General features: G+C 45.6%; 1 protein-coding gene across 3 annotated transcripts in view; it reads right to left on the bottom strand.

The window, feature by feature from the left end:
• rnf220a (ring finger protein 220a) overlaps nucleotides 1-22,464 on the bottom strand; it is a 156,536-nt gene that overhangs the window by 3,194 nt on the left and 130,878 nt on the right. For all 3 annotated transcript variants that reach the window (XM_054596429.1, XM_054596428.1, XM_054596427.1), the window contains 6 exons: nucleotides 21,822-21,951; nucleotides 14,545-14,737; nucleotides 14,365-14,420; nucleotides 14,110-14,227; nucleotides 5,869-5,980; nucleotides 2,399-2,473 (listed from right to left, as the gene is read on the bottom strand). In XM_054596429.1, the coding sequence (XP_054452404.1) occupies nucleotides 2,399-2,473; nucleotides 5,869-5,980; nucleotides 14,110-14,227; nucleotides 14,365-14,420; nucleotides 14,545-14,737; nucleotides 21,822-21,951 (684 nt within the window). The remainder of the gene's footprint in view (nucleotides 1-2,398; nucleotides 2,474-5,868; nucleotides 5,981-14,109; nucleotides 14,228-14,364; nucleotides 14,421-14,544; nucleotides 14,738-21,821; nucleotides 21,952-22,464) is intronic.

Raw genomic sequence — 22,464 nt, 5'->3', positions numbered from 1 at the left:
CCTTGCCGGTTGCTACAAATAATGAACAGGTTCAAGTGACCCCCAAAGGTTTTATGGGCTTCTTTTCCTGTAAGCCACTGAATAAAGTCTATGGAGTGGGTGCACGGGGCTGAGGTGGTCTGAAGGGCGAACGCGTACCCACTCGAGGAGGACTGAGGTGGTGCGAGGGAGTCCGACAGATCTCACGAGCTCCCGCTAAGAGGATTTGTGGCTCCGGAGCGCTAGACGCGGTCTCTTCATGTCTCAAGAGAGAATAAAGATGAGAGGAGGAGGAGGAGGAGGAGAAGAAGAAGTGTGGCAGTGAAGCAAGAGAGGAAAGATGGAGGATGTGAAGAGGAGTCAGGGATTGTTTTTCTACGGTAGTGCTAGTTGTGGGTTGGAGTTCTGTTTTTCTATGCTAGTGCCGACCGAGTCCTCTTGTTTTGTTTGCAACGCCTTGTGGATGTGGCGTGCTCCCGTTTTAGCGCGGGTGTGTGCCCGTCGCGCTGCACTCCAGCTGCCTTGCTCATTAAAGTGGCGAGGGGCTGACGTTAACTAGATTCCCAGGCATTTACTTTGATCAGCCTGGCCCTCCCGTTTTTTATTTTTATAGCTGTCTCCAGGCTACGAGTTTAATGCCCCGTACATTAGACCTGAGACGGCAGCGCGCGCACACGCACACACACACACACACACACACACACACACACACACAGGTACATGGTGAGATGGAAACAATGGGCCTCATTCAAGAATGTTTTCTTATGGCCTCCTTTGAAAAATGTAATAAAAGTAAATTAGAACCCTACTTTAGTCATTTATAAAACACGCACAGACTGCTTTGTTGTAGACACGTGAAGCTCTTCATGAATCAGTATTGATCTGGTTTGGGACGCGTGTTCCAGACAATCATTAGCAGATCTAAATGCCCAATTAAACCTGAAATAGGGCAGCCATCATTACGGCCATGCGCCTTATTTATTTTCACTTTCTTTTACTTAAAGAAAATAAGCCGTCAACCTTAAGTAAATGATGTGAATCAAATGCCAAAATGAATGGTGATTGTATGGATTGTACTATCAAATATCAATCACACTCCTTTTGGTATTACAGTGGCATTCAGACAAGACTCAAACGCTGGATTCACTCAAGAGTCCGGTGAGGCTGCGATACTTATGTTGAACAGGAGAAAATTAAGTTTGTTTGATGGCTGTAAATGGAGGATCCTTACCACTGAGCGCTACATTGACAGATTTTCATCAGTCAAAGCCAAGACGTACTTTGGTGTGCGTTGGCTTAAAGGCTTTATTGTAACCAAACAGTTATGATAACGTCATGATAACGAGATACATTATCCTAATGTATCTCGCCAAAGAGGTCTCAAATTCAACCAGTAAAGGGTTAAGTGATGTCGGCGGGGCTCTGGGAGGCTGTTTACAATGGAAATAATGTTTGACTGCTTTAATACTGTGCTAAACTTTGAGCGCCAAACACTGCATTTCCTGCATTCTGGTGAATCTTAATTCACCAATTTATGGTGGAATTGTTTATTATTTATCTTAAAGAAAATGGGGCGGAACAAAAGCTAATCTGGACAGGTCTTGCCACGCAAACAGCGGTGCCAATGCAGCCATTCATTCCTGCCCTTTATATCTGTGTGATTGATGCTAAGAGCATTTTATTAGGAGCTAAAGGCGGGGAATTGCACATTAGTTATTGTAGTGTCACAACTGGCAAGTGATTGTGTTCAGTACAGTAGATAGAGCCACTGGGGTGACAGGGAAGAGGTTGTGGAGAGAAAACGTAATAGAAGAGGAAATAAAGGAGACAGGGAGCAGAGAAACAGAAAAAGACGGCAACGAAGGAGTGAAGAGGAGTTAAGAGCAATGAAACCAAAGGAAGCCAACGAGGAGACTCTTTACCCTCCCTGCCGCAGAAACACTATGCTCCATTTACCGCATTAGCACCAGCTAATTACACACTACTGAATACATTAAGCTAACTAATAACCAACAAAACCACTGTGTGTGTGCGTGAGAGAGAGTGCAGACCCGAGGCAGTGTGTAGAAGTCATTGGAGGTTGGAGTTGACCACTTTATTCCAACAATTTAACAAGCCTTTTGGGGACCATTTCACCCGCTGAGAACTGGAAGTGTTTGCATTGCCTGGATTGTGTGTTTGTGTGCGGGTGTGTGTGTGTGTGTGTGTGTGTAGTGGGAGAACAGGTCATATGAGGAATATTCCATTTAAAGTTCCTCCCCATGGGGCACGGCTACAGAGAGAAACTCACTGACTATGAAATGAGGCTGCAATAACTGCATGTCATGAGGAGCTGGAGCACCGAGGAGAGCGTGTGTGTGTGTGTGTGTGTGTGTGTGTGTGTGTGTGTGTGTGTGTGTGTGGACGAGTTTGTGCGTACCAGAGTCCTGAGCCAGCATTCTTCGCAGTGGACGTGCCAGCACTGGATGGAGGTGAGCGGCATCGTGTAGGAGTCCTAGGAACCGAGAGAGAGAGGGGGAGGTAGAGAGGGGGAGGATGAAATTACACCAAACTTTTACGAACACACACATGCCCGATAACCACCAAAACAACACTGCACATTCCCTGACCGACAGCATCAAACCACTAACCATCGAAAACGACACAGCCAGCAGCCACAGAACCACTGAGCAAGGCAGCATGTTGGGTGGGGTAGGATGGGGGGGGGGGGGGGGCAACTGAACCGGCAACCTGCAGGTCACACACACACACGATATCGAGCAGGCAACGAGCAGAGACGGAGGGAGGCAGGCAGAGGGAGGACAAGATGAGGGAGAGAGAGAGCCATGAGTGAACCCAATCCCATGGGCCTTTTTTTCTTTTCCTTTCGAAAAGAACGGAGAGATGAGGGAGGGAAGAGGGGGAGGAAGAGGAGCGGCGGAGGGAGGGCGTGCCTTACCCTCCGTAAGGGCTGTGGGAGGAGCCTCTTTATGCCGCCGTAGCCACCGATCACAAGGCCCCTGTACAGGCAGTACAGGCCGAGGGGGAGGGACTTAGGCTGCCTCTCTCTGACCTCATTGGCCAGTGGCCGGGGCCCTGGCCACACCCCTAGGCTCTTGATCTCCGCGCCTGACTGGATAGCAGGCTTCCTCTGTGTGGAAGGGAGGGGTGGGAGAGGAGAGGGAGGGAACGGGGGGGACGAAAGGTGGCAGCTAATCATAGAGGCCGGGGTTTGAACTGATCGCGCACACACACACACCACGGTGCGACACACACACATACACACACACACACACACACACACACACACATATACCACACACACGGGAGCGCGCACAGCTTGGACAGATGATGAACAAACTGTCTGATGTGTTTGCACTGACTTGCTTCGCCAAATAAAGAGAAAAATGAATTCTGATGACTCGATGGGAGGTGCTGAATGTCGCTAGGAGACTATTAGTAAAACTCAGCTACACGTCAGGCGTGCCTAATTATCCACTCTCCCATACTTGTTAAAGTTGCGTTAAATGTATTTTGGCATTGGTTACTGCTGAGAAACTGCAAAATGTAGGGATGTTGTTTTTTACTGATTAAGTACAGTATTAAATGTCTTCATTACCCACTTACTTCCACAGACTAAGAGGCTAACGCAAGACTGCTCTGAAGTATATGTGTGTTTTTCTCATCTCAGTGGGATGACGCTGACATGCGGAAGTTAATCATCATAGTAGAATTGCCGCATTCGTTTTTTCCCGTTATCAATTTATCCGTCCATTACGTTGACAATAAGTCGTTGAGGCCACAAATTGTGGAACAGAATATGGTTTGAAAAAATGCACTTGAGAACTTCCTGAAGCCCAGTGGTGACATTTTCAATTGGGTTTTTTTCTGACCAACTTTTTCTGTTTATTATTAATATAGATTGTTATCAATATAGAGAAAAACAAACTAAAAGTTAAGGGCAATGGAGAACACCAACATGATGACAGCGGCTAGTTTACCCGTACGTCATATTTCCTGTTCAAAGTAGCGGTTACATATATGTATATGTATATTTTCTTTATTTCAGAAAATATGACATTATTATATGAATAAACAAAGCAATGCCTAAGATGACCAGTAGATGGGGGTAGAAACCCACTGATGAGACCAAACCACAGCACGGAGGATGAACTTGAGCTAACTTGGCTGCAGCAGAGGAACACTTGTTTCCTTCTGGCATTCAGCTACCTGATCATTTGAAGATTACGACCTGTGCACAAACGGTGGCTAATAACTAGAAGTATTTCTGCATGCCGTCTAAAGCTTCTCTCAAATCCTTACTGTTGGGGACAGACAGAGACGGATTAGAAGTCAGACGCCTGCGTGTGTGTGTGTGTGTGTGTGTGTGTGTGTGTGTGTGTGTGTGTGTGTGAGAACATCCCACACAAATCTGTGTTCCTCTGTGTGCCGGTGTGTGTGTGTGTGTGTGTGTGTGAGAGAGAGATGAGGGACAGTGACAGATGAGCGGAGGAGAGATGGTGTCCATGGGGGCAGTGAGTGATCGATCGCTGTGCCTTGCCCTCCGTGTCACCTCGGGCACCCGGCGACCTTTAGGATGCGGTAATTACCCGCTTTTTCACACAAGCACGCACAGGATGCCGACGCTGAGCTTGGAGGATGACAGGATGGGTGCTTGACACAGAGTGGGGAACACAAACTCTGACGGGGGTGGGGTGGGGGGCAGGTGTAGTCGTACCTGATGAACGGTATTTTCGTGGATGAAAATGTGGCTTATACTATTCCTCTAACAGTCCAATCACCTGTCCATCACACTCTACATTGCACCACTCTTTGCTATGTGACTCTCGCTTGGGTGCATCTCTTAAATGTGCTCCCTGTCCATGAATGCATCTTAGCTCGTTTTTTCGAAGGGCTGCTCTGCATTTCCACCTCTAGTCTCCCGTCCCGATGCACATTCAGTCGACTCGCAAAAGCCATGCAAGAGCAGAAAGCACCACCAACAACACAACAACTCGATACCAGCACTCGTACACTTGCAGAAAGCTACTAAAAACATCCGCAAACTGAGGGAAAATGAGGTGCAGACAGCTCCCTACATGCACACTTCAAGAACACTTCACACCATTTGATATGAGACCATTGCCAAAAGGGGAGGAATTAAGGAAAAATCACAAGATCTGTGATCTGGCGACTTCAATTGAGCAAAGGGGTTGTTGTTTTTTTTGTTTTAAGGACAATATGAAATATGTGAAAAGAAGAAGAGTGACCAGAAATATTACAGAGGATTTACACTGACTGTGGTTCTGTTCAGGGGCTGTGGATTCTTCAAAAGAACCTGAAGACCAGGCTGACCCTGCAACTCCTCACAGAGACCAAAAGTAATGAAATAGGGTGGGGAACAAAAAAGCCCATCAGGAGGCGAGTCTGCCCAATTCTTTAATAAGGTTTAACATGGTAAAAAAAAAGAAAAGGCCATTGCTTTAGATATATATCTGTATCATTATAAAATTGTTTTGTATTTCCAGGATTCTTACAAGAACGAAAAATTGGCGTTTATGCCTCGCTTCCATTGTGCAGCCTCCCTTGTTGTTCGTGTGATGCATGTATGATGATTGATATCCTGCAAAGCACAATGTGGCCACGAGCCAAGTCAGAAGCCTCCCTTCAAAAAACAAAGCGGAATTTGGAGGATCCAATCACTGGATAGGGACAGAATGTCAGATTCTGGTTGGAAGGTTGCTAGATTTGAGCGTATGGGGAGGGCGCTGTTCGTTTAGAGCAGCATCCTTCTTGGTGGGGATGGGGGTGGGGGTGGGGTTCCTCAGGGATTGTGGCAAACTAGCTACTACTAGTAACCCCACTGATCCAATAATCTGCACCATGCTCCTGCGTGACTGTCATACTCACCATGCAGATGAGACACTTGTATCGGTCCCCTCTCAGGATCTGCCTCTCCAGCTCTCTGATTCGGGCCTTCAGGGCCTCCATGGTGGTCGCCGTGGACTCCTCCTCCGTCACCCTTGGGGGAGACGAACGACAGAGGGAGAGATGTTTAGCTTTGACATTATTATAACACACATTTGGCATCTAACAATTGAACAATTGAAAGTAAAGTCAGACGTGTCCATGCTAAGATGAATCTAAAAACGTGGTTCCACATCAGTGTTTGCAGGTGGATTTTTGAAAAGTTCTTGGTTTACACTGACATGTCAAAACAACAGGAAGTCGTGTAAATCTCTTCTTCTTTGTGTTGAACGCGAGAACACATCTACCAAGCTGTCTTCTGTCTCTAACTCTGCAGTGGTTGACCTTGAGACCCTGCTATATCTAAATATATGTGTGTTCACTCCCCCGATGGGAATTTCATTTACTCTCACCTTTACGTTAGCATGTCAATGTTCGATTCCCAACATACTTCAATCTGAGCCATGTCATTATGGCCTTTAATGCAACGAATACCTGCTGTCTCTGTCACTCAGTATGAAGGATGACACGTTTATATTGAAAAAACACTTCATCATCATCTTCTTCTTTCTCTCTCTCTGCAGCTCAATAAGCAGTCAGGCGTCTCTCTCTCCGTCCAATATGTAGTTTGACATTCTTAAAATGAACTACATATTTACAACGTTAGCCCCCTTCCTCTGCCTAATCCCACCATCTTCTAAATTTCCGTTTTGACTTGAAGCAAAGTGCCCCGTCCTCTTTTCTTCTAACACCTTGCGTTCACCTCTCATGCTCTGCATCACCTCTCTCATGTTTTTTCCCCTCTCGATTTATTTCCTTCCCTCTGTATTAATCTCCTTGTGTCCTTACTTTCATCCTATCCGCCGTCCTCCCTGTTCTTCCTGCCTCTAAGCAGCCTCTGATTAATGTGTTGCGCGATTGCAGAAAATGTGCATTTAACGCTGTCCGACAGCATATGAAGCAGCCATAACTAAATCAATACAGCCGACGCTCAGACCACAACGCTGCTGCTGCTGGTGATGATTTGGCGCAGCGAGCCGGCCTGTGTTTATTATAGCCATCCGCTCGCTCTCTGGCGAGATGCAATATCAGTGTGTGTGTGTGAGTGTTAAAATAGGATCGGGCGTGTGTGTTTATGGTGATGTGGTCATTTTGCAGCCTGATAGCTTGCTGATCTATGGTATTGATCTGGATGGGGAAGGACAAGCGGAGAGAGAGAGAGGAGAATAGAACGATAAGTGGCTGTGTGTGTGTGTGTGTGTGTGTGTGTGTGTGTGTGTGTGTGTGTGTGTGTGTGTGGTTTAGGATATGGCTTCATTTGCCGCATCCTCAAACAGCAGGAGCTACAGCGCAAGGAGAACTTCTCCTGTTAAGAGAGAGGTTTCTGTGAATCCATTTTTACTTGTCTCTTTCCTTCGGGCTTAATACCGAGGCTGAACGGGACACTGAGCCGTTCCACCACCAACCCAAACGTAGCCGCGTCGACCTGCTCCCGCTCCTCCCTTGTAACCCCATCGCCATCCCGTGTCTATAAAGACCTAGTTGGGACTCCCGGACTGACTAGCCACTTCATGCCCTATAAACTGCTTTACCCTCTCCTCTTATTAGTGCCGGGCTTGTAAAAAGCCATTTAGCCTTGATTAGCCTGCTAGCTTATAAAGCGGCAGCAGGCTCCAGGCTCGACGGGACTGGATGGGGGTTGTCCCTAAAACAAGGCTCTTTCTCTCTCTTTCTCTCTTTTAAAAGCTCCAATAAAGCCCTCTGTCGCACAGGGAGGAGCACAAAACTCTGCCAAGGGGAAGAGAAGTTTTACTCTTCTCCCAACAACACTGTCTCCTCTCTATTATCTAGTCTATCTCTATCATGAATATTCATTTGGCACAGCTGCTTTATAGAGCACCACACTTGAAAAGTTGTTTAATTTCCCAATGCTATGGAAAAAAAGAGACTAATGCTAATCTCTCCATGGCCGTCTAAACAGGGGGACAGAGAGGTGGGGGGGGGGTGTAACGGGAAGGGCGGCAGTGCAAAGATTTAATGGAGGTACAAGGGAGATGATTTTCGTAGTGCTGAGGAAAGGAAAAGACAACTCTCTGGGGGCCAAATGTGACACGCACCGAGATAAACTGCCTCTCAACCAGCGAGGAAGAAATCCTTGAGTTTAAGCCCTTTATGCTGTTTGCGTGACTCACTGGTTTAAGCTGGCTCAGGGGTTTTCAACCTTTTCAGTCGTGGGAGCCAAAAATATATAAAAATTGAGGTCGCTCTGGGACCCGGGCCGGGCAAACATGTCATGTAGACTTACAGAAGGAAGCTAACGTTTCATTTGGGTTACGACCTTAAAATGTCAGGCATGAGAATTGTCCGTCTAAGTTGTCATGGCAGCAGCTTCCACTGAGTGGGGGTCCCAGTGGGAGACATTTTACGCTGCTTTAACACGTGTGAACCGCACACAGATCTGATCCTGGTCCTGATTTGAGAGGTTGTATGAATGTATGACTGCAGGTGTTAGGTGTTGAATGGGCTGATAAGCAAACGGTGTGAATCTCACAATGGGTGGTACGGTTGATGGCTCTTAGAATGTGTAAATAGCTTTAGTTAGGAACAGCTAAATCTCAACAATTCAGCTGAAGCTGTGTTCACTTTGCTAGCTGTGAAGGCAGTAACACTTATTTACGATCTATAGGAGCAAACGCTGTATGAAATGTTGATTATGTATGTAATAAAAACCTTTTTGCACCAAATACTGGAAGTCCTGGGCAAATCTGTATTTTCTTTTTTTGCCAATCAAATTCTTTCAGAGGTCCTGAGAGGTGAGAGGGAATAAATATAATTCTGGTGATCCATTTTCTAAGTCTGATCAAATTGTTTGTTGTTGTAATACTAATTTCGGGCCACAAGAGGCTTAAGTGCACCACTACATGTTCCAAACAGGACAAAAACCATCCATGTTTTCCCTAATCGTGGCCAAAATGTGTAATACAACAACATACACTCAATAAAAAAAAATTTACTCGCCAAAACAAAAAACTTGGATATTATTCCTGCAAAACTGTTTTGCTCTGTCTTTCTGCATTGTGTTTTGGAAAGTTGAGTGAGCACAATGGGACGATGCTCTGGCTTGGTTGGCCTTGATCTGAAGACCTGGCATCATAAACCTGAGCAACTTACGCTGCTACTTCGACTTAGTTACCAGCCTGTGGGGCTTTTTTTTTTTTTTTTTTGAACGGCGTGTGCATGTGTGGCAGTGAAAGAAAGTGAAATTGCAGCGCATTTCCATCTCCGCTCGCCCCTGTGGCGACGGCCGAGCGGGAGAGCCTGACAGAGACAGATAGATGGCCGGGCCTCCCCTCTATTTAGCGCTCTGTCCCCGACGCGTGTGGGGCTATTTCTCATTTCATTAGTGTGTGTGTGTGTCTGTGTGTAGCCGAGGACCTCCGCCATCCATCTCAATCTGCCCCGTGTCTTAATCTACTGTCTGCCTAGATTTTGGCCTCACTCAGCCTCTCTCTCTATCTCTATCTCGACACGATGATGAAATTACGTAACAATTAATTCTAAAAACACAATATCCTGGAACACACTTTCATCCACCAGGTAGGGGAATAAATCTCACACACATGCAGGTGCTGTGGAGAAAGCGGCGGTAAATCCCTTTAGAGCATCATTCTCTGCTGCGCCCTGTTAACCGAGGCCTTAACTACACTGACACACCATGATAAAACATTTAAGTCACTATTGATTTCCCCTGCCTCAGCCCGATCTGTGTCTCTGTGTGTGTGTGTGTGTAGGTCTCAGATGGCAAAAGAGAAGGGAAGGGGGGGGGGGGAGCATTTGTAAGTGCCTGAGAAAAATTGAGACAAAGGACAGGGAAGAAAAGAGAAAATGGGGAAAGAGAAAGAAGAAAGAAAGAGAGAGAAATGTGACTTTGCGACAACAATAAAGAGAAGAACCAGAGAGGGAAAAGGAAGCGGGAGCGACTGGGGTGTGTGTGTGTCTGTGTGTGTGTGTGTGTGTGTGTGTGTGTGTGTGTGTGTGTGTGTGTGTGTGTGTGTGTGTGTGTGTGTGGAGGGCAGAAATCTAGCTTCATCACTTCCAAATTGAGGACAGATTCAATTATTTGCAGAAACCACATGGAAATCTCTCCGCATTGTTCCAGCTGGAGCACCAAATTTGGCAGCAATCGCATTGGCGGCATTGGAGGGGCCATTTATCTTGGGAGGGGAAAGAGCGTCTCAGGCGTTGTATATGTGTGCGTGCGTGTGTATATGTGTATGTGTGCGTGCGCGAGAGCTCATTTATCTTGCGGGGGAATGAGCAAGGGAACGAGGACGCCCCGGGAGGCGACCAGATCATTACCCATCTGGGATCAGAGACACAGAGAGAGAGAGATTTCACTAACGCTGCCCCATGTAAAGCCACACACACACACACACACACACACACACACACACACACACACACACACACACACACACACACACAATGTATCAATGTAACGAAAGGAGACAAATCTCATTTTCATTTGGGCACGGAGGGGCACAGAAGCTCCACAAATACGTGCATTTATAGCGAGCGGGGAGGAGCGAGGCGGGGAATTGTTCCAGCCAGCTGACTGCTTGTTCCAATGCAATCATTCAGCATCTAGTTGGCTGCCTTTAAATGGATACTTTTTTAAGATTAAGGGCATGTTCTGCTCTGGGTGGGCCACTGGGACCTCAGCTGGAACATACCCGTAAAAACAAGCATGTGTACGTTTTAGCTGGGACAAAGTCATAACATCATGTTTTGTTTAGGAAATCTTAGAATTTAAGGCGAGGGAGATGATTCCCACTGAACGATTTAGCTTATGTCCAGAAAACAGTCCCCAACGTTAGTCTAACAGGTGCAAGTGCCCGTTCGGAGCGGGCCGATTGCTTGGCTCATGGAAGAGCTGCTCACAACTACACATCGCTCGTTGACTTTAGGGCAGCGAAGAAGAGTTTCGTTGTAACATTAGCATAGTATGCACCAAACGTGAACTATGGTCCATGAGCAGCCGCCTGTTAAAAGCAAGCTGCGGACGACATGCTCCACTCGGTCAGCAGAGCCCTGTAGCCCCGCCCCCCCCTGCTGCTACACAAGGCGCCATTGGGTGTTTATTCAAAGTTTATTTACTCCGAAACACGTCCACATCGCACCCACTTGGACACTGCACACCCTCGGGCCCACTGCAAAACATCCATCAGGTGTGAAGAAGATCAGATGAGCGATTCCAGAGACATGCAAAGGACACACAATCACACACATATACACACACAGAGAGCCCTTGCTTTGAAGTTAGTTGTGACGTGTCATCTGTGTGATCTGTATGAAATAAAACTGACAGTTCAGTGAGAGCTCTGAAGAGAAACTTAGACTCACTGACGGCATAAACTGTCAAAAAAAAAAAAAAAAGAAACTTTGCAGCTATGCTGTGTAAACAGAGAAAGAGGCACCTTTGCCAATATGCTACAAACTAGTATATTGGCACTAAAGTAAGTTAAGTTTTAAATTACTTTTTTTTATATTTATACATTTTAGACCTTCCTTATCAAACAAAGTCATTACTTTTAGTGTGAATTGAGGTTTACAATCAGAGGATTAACAACGCACTGAACACTACAACCATTTGTACCTTAAAGGGACAGTAGGGATATTATGTAGTGGGGTTGTATGAGACACTTATCCATGGTCAGTGTTTTAGCTACAGTAGTTGGCGGGTGGAACGCCCCCAGTTCCAAGGAGCAGACAGGAGTACAGACACGGATGCAAAGCAATGTACTGCTTTGGATGGAGGTAGCAGGCCCACCAAAACTAGAATAACCACCTTGAGGTTGTTTGCCTCAGCCAACCAGTCGTGTGAAAGTTTACATTCACGTCTGTCCAAAATGCCATCACTTCCTCATTCTGCCCTATTAGATATTTATGTGAAATTGTCTAATTACCATGTGAGTTATGGCCAAAAGACATGTTCAGTGAGGTCACAACGACCTTTGACCACCAAATTATAATCAATTCATCCTTGAGCTCAAATGGACATTTGTGCCAAATTTGAAGAAATTCCCTCCAGGCATTCCTGAGACATCACGTTGAATGAATTAAGAATGGAGCGGATGGACGGAGGTATGTACAGACGGATAACCCAAAAACAAAATGCCTCAGGCCACAGCTGTTTCCATTGTGGATGCAGTTAAAATGTACGCTATATTTAGAACATTTTCACCACTTTATCTTGCCGTCAGACAGCCCTTTTCAACGAGGACCTGAAGCCATTATATCCAGTTTTCCTCTCTTCAGAGCTGCCAAACTCCATTGACAAAATCAGCATTTAACCCAGCAGAACATAGAAGTTGCTGGTCTAACATCAGTTTCTTATATTGCATGACTTTGGTGAATCCAAACTTACCCTTTCAAAGATCAAAGTCACACAATCACGCAAACAAACTAACCGATGGAGGCAGCTGAGACCAGCAACTCCTGCGTTCTGCAAGCTAAAAAGTCTTGTGGTTTAGAGAAAGCTCTGTCTTGTTCGCTCCTGTTTCTCCAAACTGGCAGCGTGCCGACATCATCTGCTGAAGGTAACACACTGACAAGGGATAAGTACCCCGTACAACCCCAATACAAAAAATCCGAACTATCCCTTTAACAATTTGCCTAGGGGACTGCCTTAAGAAGGAAAGGTTAGGAAAATGAAATGAGAGTGCTGATTTTTAGGGGGTATTCTTAAAGGCACTTCAGGTGGACAAAGGAAATCACTTTAAGAAATAGGGTCTGAGATGGAAGGCAACTGACAGACTGACCCCAGCTCAGTGTGTGTGTGTGTATGGGTGTGCATGTAATCGCACTGGGGTCAAAGAACAGGAGAATATGCCAGACATGCAGAAGCAACCAATCAACCAAATCCCTCTTTCTCTTTGCTCGCTTGCCCACCGACATTACTCTCTGGCAATGAGCTGACCTCTATTACCCATGCAGGGGACAGGGTGTGTGTGTGAGAGATTGTTTACTTGTGGCAGAATATGGATGAGGAGATGGAAATGAGTGGATTACAGAGCGCTGGCCTTTCACACACATACACAAGGTGTTGTAATGGATAGGGCAGTGTGTGTGCTTGTGAGTTTCTTATTGAAACACGGCTAGATGAGGGGACTTTTTCTTGTTCTGTCCAATCCAGCCTCCAGCTGCAGTCTTATGTGCACAAGTCAATATGGCGTCCTTTTAGGAACTTTAGATTTATGGAGTATTTCTGCTAGTGTTTATTCAAGAGCAAGGGGAGGTATGCAAAGCCACAATGATCAACTATCCCAACTTTATACTTCTCGGTGGCTTTGTTAATAGGGCGGCCATATTTTATTTGAAAGTTGAACTATTGGTTAAACGTACATAAGAAATAAATTAATAAATCTGAGATGATTTTCCCCAAATTCAGTATTTATAGTTAATAAGAACAAAGAAAACATGTTTTTCTCCAGGTTTGTGTGACAGTGTATTAAGTGTTATTCTGACCATTTTCTGCTATGAGGCTAATTTGTTTTCCCAGAGTACAACTGGTCATTTCCCTAAATCCAACTGGGAGTGAAGGTATAATCAAACAATAGAAAAAAAAACCTGTACGAACGCCATATGTGTGATGTTCAGTAACCCTGTGTACATGTACCAGCGTGCAAACAAACATTTGCATGTGTTTCCACACTGCTGCTGCTCTGACCTCGTCTCTGCTTGTGTCTACGTCCAAATTAATGATTCTGAGGCAGCTCTGTGCTCTGAGGGAACACAGCTGCAGAAAAAAATAAAATCAATAGCTGGAGAGAACCCTCCCTGTCTCTCTCACACTCACACACACACACTCACACACACACACACACACACACACACACACACACACACACACACACACACACACACACACACACACACACACACACACACACACACACACACACACACACACACACACACACACGAAACATTATCCACACAAAATGCATCATTTATGACCCTCTACAAGTAGGAAAACTCATCACAGAGTCATGGAATCACCACTAGAGAGTGTGATCTGTCTGACACTGCGCCGGGAAACATGACATTTTCTGTCTCACCTTTTACTACTACATCATGATGTGTGTGTGTGTGTGTGTGCGCTCATTTTTATGTGTAACCTACTTTTCGATCTCGCTGTTTTTACAGGTGCGCGGGGCGCAGGAGGAAGAGCAGGAGGAGGATGATGAAGGGGTGCTGGGGTCTGTCTTGCTGCTTTCGCCGTTGCTCGTTGAAGGCATCTCTGTTAACACACAAACGGGGGGCGTGGTCAACGCTGGATGGTAAAAAACAATCTTGGCAACTTTTTAATTTATGTGCGTGACTATATATACACTTAATATGAATAAAATCCTATTGATGCATTGGGGAAAATCTTACCGTCGCTTGCCCATTTGGAGAACTCGGGCGTTATTCTGTTAGAAGGCATCCCGCCGCTGCAACACAGAGACACAAATGTTGGTATGAGTGATGCTAAAATGGTGCATTTCATTTTGCTAACATTACTTAAATCACTATTCTGCTAGTTTTTAAAATGGTGCAGCGATCGAGGCTTCCTACTTGAGCACGGCTCCCCGTAGCGCCTCCCTCTCTCTGGCCTCGCCCTGGTCCTCTCCGGCCCCGGAGCACGGGATGATGTCGGCCTCCGTGTACTGGGCCTTGCCGTACTCCAGGGTGTCGTCTCCGTCCACGTCCAGGTCAGCGTCACTGTCTGCTGCGCTCTCCTTGATGCTGCATGTGGCGAAACCCGTTCCTGTGGAAATAAGAATGAGGAACATTTTCAGCATGTTGTTTTTTTCTCTCCACTAAAGCAGGACACTAGGAATGAGAGGTGCTTGGGTAATGATATTTGGAGCCAGCTTTGGAATTGATTTGACGTACAAATTGCAGAGCAACTACTGGTCTCATTACTCATCATTTCTTACGTGGTGAGGTTCAGGTGCTAAAAACTGACACCATGCGTGATACAACACAACACGAAAAAACAGAAACATCACGGCTGCAGGTCACATATTTCGGCAAAACTGAACACTTCTGCCCTCGACTAAATGTCATAGTAAAAACCAGTATCTGCATCAGCTTCCAATGTTTAAGGTCCAGCAAAATAAGTACGAATATAATGTCAAAAATATAAAATAAGAAGGCTTAACTGTTTTTGAGACAAACTTGGAGATCTTGAATTTAGCTCTGTTAAAACTTGACTTTTTCCTAACCAATTACGGATCTTTCGGATGGAGGTAGAAAAATATTTGGTCAGAGAGACGAAGGTGGATGAACTGATGAAGACCGACACCTCAGCCATCAATCTTTGAGAGAAAGAGAGAGGGAGTGTGTGTGTGTGTGTGAGTGGCACTCCTATAAACCCAGTGATGAACGCTCAGACAAACCCTCACCGCTGCCTGACTGCTCCCTTCAGCTCCACTTAGCCACCGAGCCGGCTGTGTGTGTGTGTGTGTGTGTGTGAGTGTGTGTGTGTCCGTCACTTAGAGGGCGTCTCTTCAGTGTTTGTTTGAGACTGTCTGTCCCTCTGTCACTTAAGACCCTGCAGCCCCTTGAAGGTGTGTGTGTGTGTGTGTGTGCACGCATGAGTCTGTCTACCTGTCACTTACACCGTGTCTGTATGGGTAGGAAAGGTGTGTGTGTGTTCACTTGTGTATGTTACTTACTATTTGAGCACTTGGAGGTGTGTGTGTGTGTCTGTGTTTCACTTGCGATGTGACTGTGAATGTGTGTGCGTGTGTCTACCAGTGACAGGCCTGACAGCCATCTTATTTACACCTATCCCAATTTCTACAAGCTCTCAGCTGGACTAGTGCGCTCTGTGTGCATGTGACAAGTGTGTGTGAGTGTGTGTGACCAGATACAAGCTCTGCACAGTTGACAGCCATCTAATTTAACCCCCTGTCCCAGTATGTGTGTGTGTGTGTGTGTGTGTGTGTGTGTGTGTGTGTGTGTGTGTGTGTGTGTGTGTGTGTGTGTGTGTGTGTGTGTGTGAGTCCCGACACTTGACTTCCTATAACAGTTGGTCCCAGTACACTGCAGTGTCTCGCTGCACTGTGGCGTCTTTGTCAGAGCATCTAGCTAGGGCTCGCCTCTGAGGGACCTTCTGGGATTTTAAACATCTGCTGCTGCAGCTTCTCCTCCTCCTCAACAACTGTGTAATTCATTTCACTCTCACTGCAGAAAAGAATAAAAACGAGGAGGGAGGAGATGGAACGTGAGCGCGGAGCATCCGCAAGCCGCTGTGATATAAAAATGCGCAGCCAAATGCTAAGCCGTTTTTACAACAGGCCCAGGGTTTTTAGTGATCACATAAAAAGGACCTTTTAACTTTTATTCGGTCTCAGTGGCGGAGGGGAACATAGGGGGTACAATGGCAGCGCAGCGTAAATCCAGCAGCACGCCGGCTCTGCTCGGCTACTGAGGCTATAGTTTTATCGGGGAAAGGCAGACATGTTAAAACTGTTGGACTTCATGCATTTTTTCCCCCCTTCTTCTCTGGCAGACTTTCTCCTCACTACTGAGTTTGTTGACTCATGGGGAAAGCTCAGTGTTTCAGGTACGGAGCTGACACACGGCCAATCCAGACCAGTGTCAGCTACAACACTGTGGGTGTCAAGTAAGGAGCAGTCACAGTTCTAGTTGGGAGTCCATATTTGAGTTCATACATAACCGAGTGCCTTCTATTCCTATGACAGAAGCTTGAGCCCTCCTACCCACAATGCCCCAGAGCCAGGGACGGTGTGACGGTGTGTGCATGTGAGTGCTTTGGTGTGTGTTGACTTAATCTAATCAACTGATCAAACTGAAGATCTTGTGGTGAGTTGGACCTAAAACAACTGGTTTCATATTAATAATTAACCATTTACCTACCATAAGAATCTTGAACGATTAATGTTTGAGCAGAAGTGAACCTGGGCTTTGTTTGGTACTTCTGTGTGATCTTAAGGTTATTTGCAGCTACCTCCCTGGTACTACAGTATTAGACCGGAGTTAGTTTGAAACGGAACAACGAGCAATTATCCGAGCAAAACACAGGAGTGCCTCGTCACTTAAAGGATGATAGCGTAACATTCTCAGTGATTCCTCAAATAACACCACTGTGTTCATTTTTTGTAAATTTCCCCGCTGCGGGACTAATAAAGGATTATCTTATTTTATTTTGCATACTTATTGTGTGAGTGGTTTGTTCCTGATGTACATCTACCATTTGCCAAATTTTGACTATTTCATGTGTGCGTCAAATCGATTTTTCCTAGTGCTGCTTGTTTTTAAGACGACATTTAACATTTAAGAACTTTGGCTACTTCTGTTAAATAGATAACAATTATTTTACACCAATACATATTTAAATATCTTAAAGTCAAATATATTAAAAAAAAATATATTTTTTCGAATCAGTACCGTAACTCAGGTCTAATATTGGGGCTTGAATAAAAAAAAAGGGAAACCTCAAACGATCCCATCCCGACCAGAGGAGGCGGCGGCTCTCCACGTGTGCACACTGTTCATGTCTTAGCTGTTTTAACTGTGAGCATATGTGTGGCCCGTGTGTGTGTGTGTGTGTGTGTGTGTGTGTGTGTGTGTGTGTGTGTGTGTGTGTGTGTGTGTGTGTGTGTGTGTGTGTGTGTCTCCCAGTGCTTCTATCTGTCCCTCTAAGCAGTCTTGGCAGGCCAATCTAATCTGGCCAGGGAAAGGTCAGCCCCACTCTAACTGCCTTTCACTCACATTATGCACCGACGCCCCCTCCCCTTTCCTTTTTTCTCCTCCCTTCACCTCTCTTCCTATCCATCTCTCACCTTCTTTCTTTCCTTTCTCTCTTTTCTTTATTCTTTCACAATTCCCAAACATCTCCCCTTCCATCTCTTTTTCTATTTCTTCTCTCTCTCTCTCTCCTGTACCAATCTTTTTGATAAATACAAACAAATGGCGACTCCTACAGGGCCGGCCTGGTGTGTCTCATTATCATAACCGACTCCTGAATACCGTTGACTCTTAACGCACTAACTAGTTACATGCTCCATGACAGCAACGCCGGAGATGACCAATCTACATACATGTCACCGCGGCGACACTGCGATTACAGATCCGAGGAGGCGTGCGGGATCAGAGGACTCATCAGGCTGACTGGCAACCAATCGACCGACCTCGGCGACATCCCGTTGCCGTGGCAATTATCGGGACCCTCTGAGAAGCAGAGAGGTGGGGAGTCAAAGGCCATCGCGCTATCTTTCTGCCATTTACAGGTCAGGGAGGAGATGGGGGACGGGCACAAAGACATGAGACGGCCATCTTTGAAGTCCATTTACAAAGCACAGATTTCTCCTCAATCCCTCCCCGGGCTGTCTCCACCTGCAGTAATCCCCCTCTTCTCATCCTCTGTCTCTCAGGACGGCCCGGTATCAAACCTGGGGATCTGTCTGCCCGCCTCGCTGTCTGCCTTTCCATCTGTCTGTGGCCCAACAGACGGATCAACTATTCTGCTCCATGTTCAGTGTTGCCACTGGAGAAGCAGGAGTAAACACTTGAGGAACAAATAGGAACATGATACAGGAGGGAACAAGTGAACTAATGAGAACTTCTTACATTCAAATCTAATTTGTTGTTTTGGCCATCATTCATGTTGGTAATAACACTGTGCTGGCTAAGTCAATAGCTGAGATTTTGATGAGCCATTAATGGCTTTAGTCATAAATTATACAAGAATGGCCAATATTTTCTGGATGTGAGGATTTGCTGCTGTTTACTATAATTTTAAACTTGGTTTTTGGACTGTTATTGAACCAAAACAAATTAAAATGAAAATATTTCTAAGTTTACTACTACCTCTGGAGTCTCTGGGAACAATCCATGGACATATTAAGTATTCTCTGATATTAAAATATTCTTAATGATTCCTCAAATAATGTCACTGTGTTTGTGTTTGCTTACTTATTGCGCGACTGGATTATTCCGGATTTACATCTACATTTTGCCATATTAAGACTATTTCAAGCATGCAAAGTATGTTCTGGTGCTGATTGTTTTTAAGATGACATTTAACATTTGTGAACTTCTGTTAAATGAAAAAAATAGTTTTGCACAAAAACATTTATTTATATATATAAATAAAACGTAGGTATCATACTGGCGCTAGTATAAAATAAAACAACTTCAAACCTATCATGTCATAAGACATGAGATTATGATGAAAACTTGTAATAAAGTAATTTCCCTGTGAAATACAGACTTTCTGCAGAGTTAAAAGTAAAAGCTGGTGTCTTTCCAGCTCATAAAACGGAGATTAAGACAGACAGACAGACAGACAGACAGACAGACAGACAGACAGACAGACAGACAGTCAGTCCACTGGAGAGATAAAGAAAGCTCTCTGTCTGTGCTGTGGGTCCTTTCAACCCGGTTAAGCCGGTGCGAGACACAGGGAAGTCTTTCCTCACACAGAGTTGAATCATAAACTGATCTTGTTCGATTTTTTTCCTCCCTCCCTCCTCCCCCCCGGTCCCGCTGCCTTTCTTCCTCGTGCTCTCAAAGGGGAGGGAAGGATGGTGGCACTTCACAGAAGGATAGGCCCTCTCTTCATCCCGCCAGCTGAGGAGACCCCCCCACTGCAACATCTCTATATCCGTCTGGCTGGCCGCTGGCTCTCCAGAGCCTGCTGGATTCAGCGGCGAGTGTTAGAACCACCGAAGAGCTTTCAAGACAAAAATCCACCTTCTGAGCCTTTTGCCGACTGTGTGTGTGTGTGTGTGTGTGTGTGTGTGTGTGTGTGTGTGTGTGTGTGTGTGTGTGTTTCAAGTCGCTCTCCCCAGGCCACCTCAGTTATCTGTGTCACATCACACGGTGCCTTATTAGAGCGCAGCAGAAGGGTCCTGTGTCTGCTCGTTTTAACGACGTGAAAGAGAGATGGGCGGATGGAAGGAGCATGGTGGAGATGGATGGATGGATGGACTGACAGACGAGTGGACGGGGGGGAGCTACCTCCCGCCCCAACGAGCCGCTCTTTGGCGCAGTTTAGTTGAGATTTCAACATTGATCTGTCTTGTCTCTTCTCTCTCCGTCTCACAGGGAGGGAGGTGAGGCAGGTGAGGCTCAGCATGTGTGTGTTTAACAACGGATCGAACAGGGGGAGGAGACGGATGAAAGCTGAGGCCGAGAAGAGAGGGTTTGAAAGAGCCTCTTAAGAGATGACAGCAGCTCTTTACCTCCGTCTGTGCACATCTCTGCGGTTTGCCTCCATCTTTCTGTCTCTCCACGCTTTACACACCCAAGCCAACTGAGGCCACGATGGGAGGCCATAGTGGAGCTCAGCGCACTGTGTGTATTCAGACATTAAGGTAGACAGGATGTTCTGTTTAGAGGGAACGTTTGGGCTTAGAAAGGAAAAGTTCCTATAAAGACTGAGCCAAGGGTGTTATGGTTTTACTGAGGAAGTGTTCTTTATGATTTCAATGCCAAATGTCCTGTGGTTTCAGCCTTTCAAATGAGCAGACTTGCTGCTTTTTTTTTCCTTCTTTGCCATATCTAACAGTAAATTTAGAATCTTTGGGTTTGGGGACTTTGAAGACATTGCTGTCTCTAAAAAAATTGTGAATTACATTTTTCCACTGTTTTTGAAGAATAAACAATTGATTAATTGGGAATATTAAAGGCAGATTAATCGTTATAATGAAAAAAAAAAAGCTGGAACTCCAGAGGGATGGAGTCAGCAAATTAGGTTGGAAAGAATATTAAACTGTCAAATAAATCACATAAACTCAAGTGTAGGGACATCAGATAACTGCACAGCAAGTACATATTTAATTCTGATAAAAAATATTTTAACTTCCATGTTCTCTATTCTTCCATTACATTGCCTAAAGCTTAAGGTTTTTGCCGTGGCATCGTTTCTGTATTGCTATCCAGATATTTAGGCAGGGTATCGTATCAAACTCTCAAATAATTTTGCTATTATGACAACACTTTATAATAATCAAGACTTAAATAGAAGATAAGGAACTTGTTTTCATCCTGCTAGATAAAATCAAACTTGGTGAACCTTATAATGAAATTTGTACCCACTGAGTTTGCTCAGATCTGGTATAAACTAAAAGAAGCAGCCATCTGATCAAAATGTATAAATAAGCAGATATAGATAATATTTGGATCATAATCAGCTCAACTAAATGACATTTAATATTTTTGGAGGGTGTGATGATACATGCACCGCATTAAATTGTGGATGCAGATTTGTCACAGAGCAGCCATGCTAGACAGTGACCAGCTATACCATCCACTTCTATAATTGACAGGGAGCTACGACTGTGGATGAGATGTGTCACAGAGCAGCCATGCTCCCCAGTGACCAGCTCTACCATCCACTTCTATAACACACACGCACACACACACACACACACACACACACACACACACACACACACACACACACACACACACACACACACACACACACACACACACACACACACACGCACACACACACACACACAGTGGTGACCAGCGGGTCAATTGCCCAGCTAAATGTGTTTTCCTTCCCCTTGCTGAGAGGGTTGTGTGGCCCCGAGCCAAACTGAGCTGTGCTGACCCCGGGCGAACAGACACTGCCGCCCGACCACTGGCACCGTTATCGGCTCTCTGGTCACATTTACCGCCAGTCCCACAGAGCTAACAGTGCTCACGGCGGACGGGGACAGAGGGGATGATGGATGAGCAGAGGAACAGAGGAGGAGACGGACAAACTGGGCTGACCCCGTCTACGTACCGCTAACTCTGTCAGCTGACATAATACCCAGTGCAGTGTGTGTGTGTGTGTGTGTGTGTGTGTGTGTGTGTGTGTGTACCTCTGAAGCCTCCCTCCAGCAGAGCCGTCGCCCTGATCCTCTTCTGCCCCGCCCACTCGTACTCCTCAAAGCCCCGCCCATTCTCTCCATCCATGTCTGCAGAGTCGTCGTCGCCTAGCGCGCCTTCACGCTGTCACACACACGAACAAATGTTAATCACAGCAAAAACTTGACATACAGGCCTTTTTTTAAACACATGATTTTACTGTTTCAGGAGAGTTGTGTGGTGGAAGATAGGCCAGATCTCCACAGCACGCTTTGCCTGTACCAAACCATGACCAGCTGTGATGAGTACCTGTATTGTTGGCAAATATCAATAAGACACAAACGAGAAGAGACTTCTTGTCTAGATCACGTGTTCAGAGCGAGGTGTGCACACACTGCACTAAACTACAGACTGTATTTCTTCTTCTGTAGTTCATCAACTTTGTGCTGTGTCTTTGTTCCTTCATGCGTTATGCTTCTGACTAGAGGTCGACCCATATGGGTTTCTCAAAGGCTGATGCTGATATTTACAGAGCAGTACGGCCGATACCTTGCATCTCCTTGTTTCTGAGAGAGAACGAACATTTAACTTACATTGATAAAAAATGCATATCAGTTTAGTGGCCTTTCCTGGTGTTCGTTCCACAGCCGCCACAAT

Source organism: Anoplopoma fimbria, chromosome 3 (genome assembly GCF_027596085.1).
Source record: "Anoplopoma fimbria isolate UVic2021 breed Golden Eagle Sablefish chromosome 3, Afim_UVic_2022, whole genome shotgun sequence".
NCBI classification, from domain to species: domain Eukaryota; kingdom Metazoa; phylum Chordata; class Actinopteri; order Perciformes; family Anoplopomatidae; genus Anoplopoma; species Anoplopoma fimbria.
This window is presented reverse-complemented; position numbering and strand designations above follow the sequence as displayed.